General features: G+C 44.2%; 1 protein-coding gene across 2 annotated transcripts in view; it reads right to left on the bottom strand.

Annotated features, from left to right (window-relative positions):
- Positions 1-323: 323 nt before the first annotated feature.
- The window catches only part of otud7a (OTU deubiquitinase 7A), a 36,987-nt gene continuing 27,565 nt past the window's right edge, over positions 324-9,745 (bottom strand). For both annotated transcript variants that reach the window (XM_075469892.1, XM_075469893.1), the window contains 3 exons: positions 4,917-5,031; positions 4,224-4,308; positions 324-3,919 (listed from right to left, as the gene is read on the bottom strand). In XM_075469892.1, coding sequence (XP_075326007.1) covers positions 2,369-3,919; positions 4,224-4,308; positions 4,917-5,031 — 1,751 coding nt within the window. In that variant the 3' untranslated portion in view covers positions 324-2,368. The remainder of the gene's footprint in view (positions 3,920-4,223; positions 4,309-4,916; positions 5,032-9,745) is intronic.

The raw sequence follows: 9,745 nt of genomic DNA, 5'->3' as shown, positions 1-9,745 counted from the left end.
AAAAGACCTCATAGTTTCAGTGTCCAATGAATCAGTTATGACCATCATTTTAAAAAGACTTTTCTAACAATTTGTTCCGAATCACACTTCTGTAAAACTGGCCGCAGATGGACAAAGAAATATATCTGTGTAGCAGATACTGAGAAATAACTTACCATCTTTAATTAGGCCGTCCCTATTTTCGAAAATCCATACCCTATCAATAAAGTAGCAGATAAGCCTGATTAAATGCCCCCCCCCCCCCTCAGAGTTGACAAAAATCCATCAACCCTACACGAGATATTTTATAACCGTTTTCACAGGCTGATTGCAACTCTCCATTTTGAGCAGATTGACCTTTATGTTAACAGCATGCTCCTTTAATCTGTCACATGCAAGTCTCCCAGCATTATAGAAATGCAGCACTAATCCGCTGGTCCACCCATCTCAGGATGATGTGTAACTTTAAGCACTAACAAAGCTGGAACAGTTTAAAAGAAAGTCATCCGTGTTCGGGTGTGTAAAATATCACGACCGTATTGGATTATCTGGTATAAAGTAGTTCTAACCGTTTATCATAATGCTTTTAGGCTTCACTAGAAAAATAAAAAGAACATATCAAAGCAAACAAATAGGAACTGTATTGTAGTGTATGTTGAGAAGCTTCTGAGAAAACAACTTTCTATAAGCCTGAAAATCAAATTCACTCTTTGCTGCAAAACAAAATAACACACACACACCATATTTGTAACAATAAACTATTTTTTTTTTCATATTTACATCTGTACCTAATGTGCAAATCAATAATTTAAAGTAGTGTAAAACTCTTAAAGGAATACAAAATAATATCTTACAGTCCTAACAAGGTGAGAGTCCATGAACTAGTAACATAGAAACAAAGAGGAGCAACACTGCAGTGTGTACAGGAGAGAGACAGAAGCAAACTGAGGGAGCAGTGGACATCCTTGGCCAGGACACACTTCGTTAAGGACAGCATGGTACATTATCCAAGCATCACCAGAACAGACAGCAACACAAACACTGCGTCTTTACAGTAGTCATGTCAAATGAGCAGAAAGCACTTGGAGGCCTGGGTTTTATTTTAAAATCCCACTGATTGGTTAAAGCACTGATGATCACAAAGGCTTGAGGTGCTCGTAGCAGCAGGTGCTTCTTTTAACGGCCTCTAGATATGGAAGAAGAACAATCTCACACTGGACAGGTGACACGTTTATACTGCAGGTCACCACATAGTGCTGTTAGCATGATTGCACATCGTGTTGCGTGTGGGGGAGAGACACGTAATAACACTTTGGACGAATACAGATCAGCCTGCCCTCACAGTTCGTCTCATCTAACACATTTACGGGGTAGAGTAGTTGACAGGCAACTCAAGAAACACACCAAAAACAAAACACTGCATATTTGAGAGGCAACTCATCTTACTCATGTTGTTCAGTGTTTGGCACAGAAATAGTTTGAAAATTTGGACTGTAATTAGCTTTTTTTTGTTGTTGTTTTTTTTTTCTTTTTTAAAGAAGCCAGCTTGGCAGTGCTTGTGGACTTCAGGAATTTGACTACGGGCGAAAACATGAAATGTCTTACACAATATTTCGAGTCCAATTCTGACACAGGAAACCCCTCGCAACATGGCAAGAACAAAGGTACACTTAACAGATGACAAGTCAACACTTGATCCTAATCCAACATTACAATCTATAATGCGTACACATTTTAATTCCTGTAGTTCAAATTTGTTTACAAAAGCACACTGTGACATTCTTTTATAATTTACAAGACACAGTTAACCTACAGTAACTATATTATTGGTGCATAGACAAAATTGGGAGAGAGTGTAGCAAAAATCACCAATTTATTGCTTTAAAGTCTAATATTAATCCCCCATCAAATTTCCTTTGATTGCAAAACAACTACAAATTTCCCACAGACTTTTTTTGAAGAACCAGGCAGAGGTATTGCATTCAAACTGATTAAAAGAGCTAAAATGTTCCTTCCTGATGACGATGCAATTCTTTTTTTTTTCTTTTTTTTTTGGTACTTCGAAAAATAAAGGACTTTCCTTCACATACAGAAAATTACATCACAGAGAGATGACTTTTACTCTAAAACAAGTAAAAGACTAAATTCAATGAGACAGAAGTAAAAGAAAAAAATATCTGGCCAAAGCTGCTCCCTGTTTCCAGTTCTGCTTCCCCCATCATAAAGTAATAATCTTTACTAACAAGGGAAGGGTGACGGGAACACGCAAGCATTCTTCAACTAAAATCAGGAAATGTTCGCCAACATGTAACCGGAAATGCAGAGTGCAGATGGTGTTTGTTCCCTCAAGTCTCCTGCTGCCGTGTTGTGGCTGAAGAAGTGGTGATAGCTATACAGGCCTCTGCATTTTGCTCTCCCTCTCCCTGCGTTTCAGCTCCTCTCTGTAGCAGTACGAGCAGTAGTTGTCTGTCTCCGGCCTCCCGTAGAAGGAGCAGTTCCCCCTCTTGCAGCGGCGCTGCTGAAAGCAGTACAAAGGGCTTCCAGAGCTCCGCCCTTTGGTTTTGTCTTGGTTGAGCCAGGTGTGAGACGAGTTGTCCTCATCAGCAAACTCAAGGCAGTCCTGAATGTCTCCCGCATTGAATCCATTGGTGTAGGTGTGGGACTTGTGTTCACCGGGCATGTTGTAGGCTAGGGTTTCCATGGTGTTAACAGTGCGGACCCCTGACAGGCGAGCGGGGCTGTAACTCTGGGAGGAGAGTGTGCGGTTCTGCTGGGGGTAGGTGGCGCATGTCTTTAGAGTGCCTACCACAGGCTTATAGGGTTCATCTTGGAAGATGGAGGATTGCATGTTGACATCTTGTAAGTGAATCACACTGTGCCTCTGGATGGGCGGTGTATGGCTGTAATGGGCAGACACAGGAACGGGCCCAGTTCTCTTAGCACCAATACTGGGGGAGGAGTAAGGCGCAGGGGCTGGGGCTGGGTGAGAGACGTGGTGTGAAGCTGTTGGGGGGGTGAGAGGAGCGACTGGGACAGAAACAAGTGGAGCTGCGGGAGTGGGACTGTTTCTGCCCTGCATCTTCAGATGCTGCGAGTTGTTGTAGGTGTGGTGAGGCAGGACAGGAGAGCAGCTCTCCGGAGGTGAACTGTCTGATCTTTCCCTCTGGAAGACACGCTCGTGCTCAGGCTTCTTCACTGCCACCTCATTAACGGCAGGGGGCTTCTTTTCGGCCTCCTTTCTCTTCTGCTCCTGCTCCTGACTGAAGCGCTCCTGGGCATTTGTCAAATAGTAGCTGATCATCTCCTCGTGGAACTGGTGCCTATGGCTGGTGAGCAGGAGTCCTGCAAAAATGAACTTGCGCTCGCCCTGCATGGCAGCCCGCAGAATGTTGAGGCTGAGCTTGACATCTGTGCTGTATTTCCAGTTTTCCAGGGTCTTGTCCCCTGAGCCTCTCCCTGCACTGTCCTGTCTCTCGGTTGGGGACGAGCTGGAGGGTCTGTCTCCGTCTGTAGGCGAGGGACTAGTGGCCTTCTCAGAGGAAGTGGAGCTTGTGGACTGGCCCGACTCCTCTTTGCTTCCCTTGGTTGACTTTGACTCCTTCTTTTTCGCCTTTTCCCCGCCGTTCTCGCCGTTACGACCTGAGCCAGAGTTTGATTTGTTCATTTTGCCGTGCACAAGCCCGCCTAAACCTCCCATGTTCTTCTTCAGCTTGATACCAAGTGTTTTGCTGAAGCTTCCTAGTTTATTGGCTACAGAATCAGCCCGGCTCTTGTCCTTGTCTTTGCGCTGCTTGTCTTTGTCCTTCTCTTTGCTGGGCTTGCCAGTGTTTACATTAGAGTTGCTGCCGACAGACTCGCGGTCAGAGTCCATGGACTCGGCAAGAGACTGGACATCCTCACCTGCAGAGGCTGTGGGAGACTCTGGCTGAGCCAGGGGAGCCTGCACAAAAGCAGACACACAAAACTGAAGAAAGTACACAATGAAGATAAAGTTCAAAATGCAGGACTGGTTTAGGAGTAGAAAAGAAAAAAATTCTCCAAAAAGTAAAGAAATAAATCAAAAAGAGCTTAATTGCCCATTTTTGATGACTCATAACCAGTACACACATAAATGCCAGAGATGATTGCATTCAGACAGTAAATAAAACTGACTCTGAGGTTTCAAGAACATCTGGAATGAGGGAGCCTCTCCAAAGTTGAATTAACTGTAACAAATACAACGCACATGCGAGAGAAATGCTCACCCTTGTTTCAGATGGGATTCGGATCCATGTTACATTCATGTAGTTGTGCAGCAAGTTGAGTTTGGCCTCCAGAGACAAGATGAGACTGTGGAAGAATGTGTATTGTTTATCAACAGCCGGGAGTTGTATGATGCATTTAACAATTGTTTTTAAGAAAAAGTTTATGGCCTTTTTTCTGTGCGAGGTTGTTATCACTGTTTGGAGGTCGCTCAATTCAAAGTAACCTGCTGCAGTTCACAAGTCCAAAGATCAACAATGCCTATAACGTATCAAGGTATAGGAGGTTGTTTCAGCATCTTTTCTATGTGTATCTGCATTGTTCATATCGCAGATTACTCAAGGATAAGTTAAACCCCTGACTGGAAGGAATGTGAAACAGAACCCCTTACATAAACTTTTTGCTAAACTCCGAGAGGGTGTTGCTGCTTTAGAGAGGCCATTCTTGGGAAACCCAACGGATGACTGACGTGACTCACAATTTGTTCTCTCACTCCACACTCTTTGAAGTGACCAGAGCCCAGATCTCCTAATCAGACTTAAATCCCCCACACAGAGCCTTGCGGTTGGACTGACAGCACTGCCTTGGCCGGCAGTTTTCACCGTCGATCTCTGCGGAGTCGTTTTTTTCGCAGGGAGTGCCTCTGTGTGGTTTGTTGATAAGCATCACTCTGGGACATACTATACAGGACTCACTTGGCTAGCTTGGTGTTATCATTGTCGTCCCTCCCCCACTCCCAGTCCTTGCCAGGGTCCACAGCAAAATGGAGTGCCAGCAGCTTGTGCTCCGAGTCGGTCAGAGGGATAACAGCTGGAAGAGATGAGATTATCGGAACATCAGTTTGGTCCAGCTTTACCAGCAGAGACAACATTGCATGCCATCGTTTCTCCTACAAGCTGACGTGACACACCCGGCGTCACACTAGAATAACGCAGTGTTGGCTACCCATGATGCCCGGTGGCATTAAGTATAGTATCCTGACAGTATATCTGATCTATGCTTCACTTTTCAGGTGGAGAAGTCACCGCAACTGGTGAGCGTCACTCATAATAGTCAAACTTGATTATTTCGCTTAAAACACAGACGGGCCTGTTTAGTATAGCTTAGTTTTCCCTGATCAGGAAAACATCAGGAGCATTCAAACATTGCATATGATAGAACTGAATGATCCAAAACAGCCACTGAACGGAGCTCATGATGCAGCCAGTTTACCAAGAACAGTTTCCAACTCCTGACATCTAAACATCTGCCGGAAAACTGGACTAACTCCAGAGTATTTTGTTTTTTTCCCCTCAGTGTGTTGTCGGAACTACTGAGAAGCTTTACTGTGATCTTTACCAAAAGTAATGGATGGAAAAAAAAACACTACAAAAATACAGTAACTGATCACTACAGCAGTCCAGAGGAGGAAAACTTAACAACACCGGACAAAACGTAACAAGGAAATCAAAAATACGTCTTTTGTCACACAACAACCAAACAGAATAAACAACACAAATCAGAGAACCCAACCGCGTTTCACAAACTCAAACGTAACCCCAAACACAATTCAGAAAAAAAACAAAGAGGCAAAAATATATTTCAGAGAGCAAACACCACGACAGAAGAACTAAACTAAACCAACTTCTGCTAAAAGAGAAATTTTTATGTTTTCAATAAATTTTTATTTATTTATTTTTTTTTTCAGAAATATCGTACATCACCAAGTCCAAAAAAGTCGGGATGTCGTGTAAAAATGTAAATGAAAATAGAGTTGCAACAATTTACGAATGTCATAAGCCACTATTTAAACATTTGGTTTGTTTTTTCTGTTCTATAGTGAATCAAATGTCTGCCAGTCGTTTCGGGGAACTTTTCCGTTTTGTTGTTCGTTCTCAGAAATGTTTTTTTTTTTTGGTACTTTGCGTCTGTGTTTTTGTACAATCTGTTTCTTTGCAGTCTTACAAATTGCATTTTGTGCGTTTTAAGTGTTTCAAGAAATGTGTTTTCTTTTTCTTTTTTTGTTGCCGTGTCTTCTGAAACGCTGGATTTTCTGCTTTGTTGCTGCATGTTGTGCTTCGAGTGTCAGGGCCACAGTAGCTCAGGGCCACACACCATTATTTGGTTTAGTACTAGACTGCAAGCAGTCGCAGCGGCGCACGATAAAAGCTGCTGAAATAATCGACATTCATCCTCCTCCGATATGATCATCTACTCGCAAGCAGGAAGGGGTTTTCAACACTAATCAGTGAACGCACAACATAAAACAGACACCTACCCGGGCTTCCTCTCGTGGGAAATGTGCTCACGGTGTGTACACAGTGCAGGCGTTTACAGTACACGTTTTTTTGTTGAGTGCGTGGGTGCCTTTTAAAACAACAGTACATGGAGAGCTAGCTGGGCCTCACTAGCCCACATGACAGCTCTCCTCAGGCTACCTACTGTGGGGGCTGTTGTCCACATGACTGCAGAAAGAGACAGGCTGTTCAGGCTGAGGACATTCCAGCCTTCACTGTCAGACCCAGATGGAAGACACAGTCTCCTCCTGGCTTCATCAATTCTTCCATTGCCAATAGGCTGCAGTGCTCGGCAGGCCTCATGGAGAAATAAATCGCCAGCAGCACCTACCTCTCCTGCGTCCGAGAGGACACGACAGGTCAAACTTTGTCCTCCTAGTATTTTCCATTGTTTTGAGTTCCTCTGCTTATTTACAGTGTTAAGTTTCAGAATACTGGTGGGAAATGCACTGTGACACACCAAGTCTGGCCACACCCTTGCCAGAACATTACTTAAAGCGCTGAGGACAAACAAGAAATCTGTCCAGAAATCTGTCCTATGTGTCAAGTTTGACTTGGCCGCAAGTAGAACGTGCAATGCCCTTGACACCAACTCCCTAAAACAACTCATGACCAATACCTGCGGTCACACAGTCAAACGGCAATGAGAAGGCTGGCTTGGAAGCACCGTAAACGGAGAGGAAAAATGATTTTCTTCAAGGAAGGGTCTTTCCAAGAATAGTCTTGCCCTGAAAAATCAGTCATAATCACAAACACACATTCAGACAGAAGACAGTGAACCGGCTCCCACTCAGTTCCCACTCGGGTCATGCAGCAGGCAAGTGTCTGTGCGTGGCGTCCTGGCCCCCACAATGCAGCTGTCCTCCTTTCTCGCTGTTCTAAAGTGCTGTGTGTGTCGTTGTTCCTGCTTGGACCTGGTCCAGATTTAGAGATCCGACACTGCCAATTGAGCTCTGGGGGACTGAAGTGTGCTGTAATGTATTTACTATCCCGGTTGGAAGCCTTATTTTGTTGTCCTTGAATGATCAATTCCCATAGCTTATAAATGCATGACATCATAACCCTCTGTGGTATGCTAGCTGTGTACTCAGATACATAGCTGGTAGCCTCAATTGTGCAGCAAGTTTACAGCTTGATTCAGCATGGATACAAACAAGGAGAAGAAGCGCAAACTTGTGTTTAAACTCTGAGGAAACAGCTGTTAGAAATGAAGCTTTCTCAGCATTTATTCATTAAACCTGATTGGACATAAAGACCTTTCTCTCTCTCTCTCTCTTATTTTTTTGGTTTGCAAAATGAGAACCTCAAATACATCTTGCCTTGTATCATGGGAACATAATGAGGGTGGATCCCCTCCTCTTTCACTCCCTTTGGAAGACAAAGCCACCTATTACAAGGTTTGATTCGCAGCAGGAACTCTCATCCAATGTTTCCTCTGTAGTGAGATTCAAGAACAATTTGTACTGACAAATCTGAATTCCTGCTGTGGTTCAATCTGCACAGCTGCAGATTTACAGGGTCCAATTCATGAGAGCAAGCAGCAGTCGTGCATATTAACGAGCCTGAGAGGGTTAGCGTCCAATTTTAACACAAGAATCGTCAGTAATTACAAGCACATCATTTCTGAATCTAGGCAAACATGAAAAACACACAGCCAACAGAATTTCAACAATGATGACCATAATGACTTCATTACAGTCAGTGGGGTTACATGATGAGATTAATTCGATTATAGCTATGGTTGGGTTATGCTCCTTATATGAGCAAGGGTAATTATCCTTGGATAATGGCGGTGAATGAATCGAATCATTGGCACAAAGATGTATGATAGGTGGCGCTGTACCCGTTTCAACTATTGCTAATAGAGCCACTTCCAGTTGACCACTTCATCACCAACAACAACAAACTCAGGCATTCGAGAAAGATGGCGAACAAAGAGCTAGATGAAGCTACGTCCCTCTACATTTTGTTTGTGATGAGCTGCTTGTTGCACAAACGCGATGCACAACGCCGCATTCACCATCGCGTTGTTCGTTTCTTTACGACGGCGGCGACAACAACAGTGATATCGTCTCCTTTGACTTCCAGGTTACGACCTTGGGAAAAAATCTCGAGCATGCGCAGAACGCAAAGTCTGATTCACCACGTGTTTCACCATCTACAAGCACGTTTAGTGTGACTTTCAACCGAGTTATCTCGGGGTCTTAATCCGACTGCGAATAACCCGATCCGGTCCAATTTTTAGTCAAACTAAGGTGTCTACAGGTATTTAATAACTCAGCCTTATTGTAATTTAGCCATTAATCCGATTCTTCCAGTGCCATGTAACTCCACTGAGTGACAGCAACACAGGGTGTATTTAAAAGAAAAAGATGTGACCCCTGACCAGAGTTGCATGTTTACACCATACTCTTATGTAGGTGGTCTCTGCCTGAAAGACAGCCATTTTCTACATTCAGATGAGAGTTACATGTTTAATGATGGGATGCCAAAGAAAACCTGGAAGTGTTTAGGTATCGAGACCAGAGCTTAATATAGCTCTAGAGCTTTCCAGAGGGTCAATTCCTCTCATACGTCGTTTGACCACAGGAGCGCAAACTAAACGATGACAGACAGGCAGCAGCATCTATTGAGGGGCTAGTGATTATTACACAGCAGGTGAGCAGGAATGGACTGCTGCGATGACACACCCACATCTGCACCGGACTCTTGGTTGAGCTGAGTTCTGTACTTGAGAAAGCCACTTGACTGCTCTTTTGGGATATGCTCATAAAAGCTGAAGTGAAAGGACGTTTTGATCTTAAAGCAATAACCTCTGGCTTCACTGACCCCTCCTGTGTTGTTAATTCACCATCCGTCATCAATGCAGCACCAGACGCCATGCAGGCAGCCCATAAAAGGAGCAGAAGCATAATCCGTCAGTGAGATTTAGACTCAGGTTACTGGGAGGGACTCTGCTATAATCTTCCATAGAGAAGGCTGAAGAAAGAGCCAGTATTCTAACCCAGCCTCTGACACCTGAACACACACGGAGGCCAGCAACCCCTCTGATGCTCTTCGCTGAGCAGGGGGAAATTAACAGCAACAATCCACCTGAGACGTCCACACAGTGGCCTGACTGTCAGGGGAGAGGGTGGGTTTGTCAGCGCCCCAGCAGCCCAGGACCCTGCCCATATGCGGTGATGTGGTCATGGCTTAGGGGCGTGCTGGGGCGACTCTCCCTTTATTGGCAGTGGAAGATTAAGTCC

The sequence above is a fragment of the Odontesthes bonariensis genome, chromosome 7 (assembly GCF_027942865.1).
Source record: "Odontesthes bonariensis isolate fOdoBon6 chromosome 7, fOdoBon6.hap1, whole genome shotgun sequence".
Lineage (NCBI taxonomy): Eukaryota > Metazoa > Chordata > Actinopteri > Atheriniformes > Atherinopsidae > Odontesthes > Odontesthes bonariensis.
Note: the sequence above shows the minus strand (reverse complement) of the source record. Positions and strands in the feature narration are given on the sequence as shown.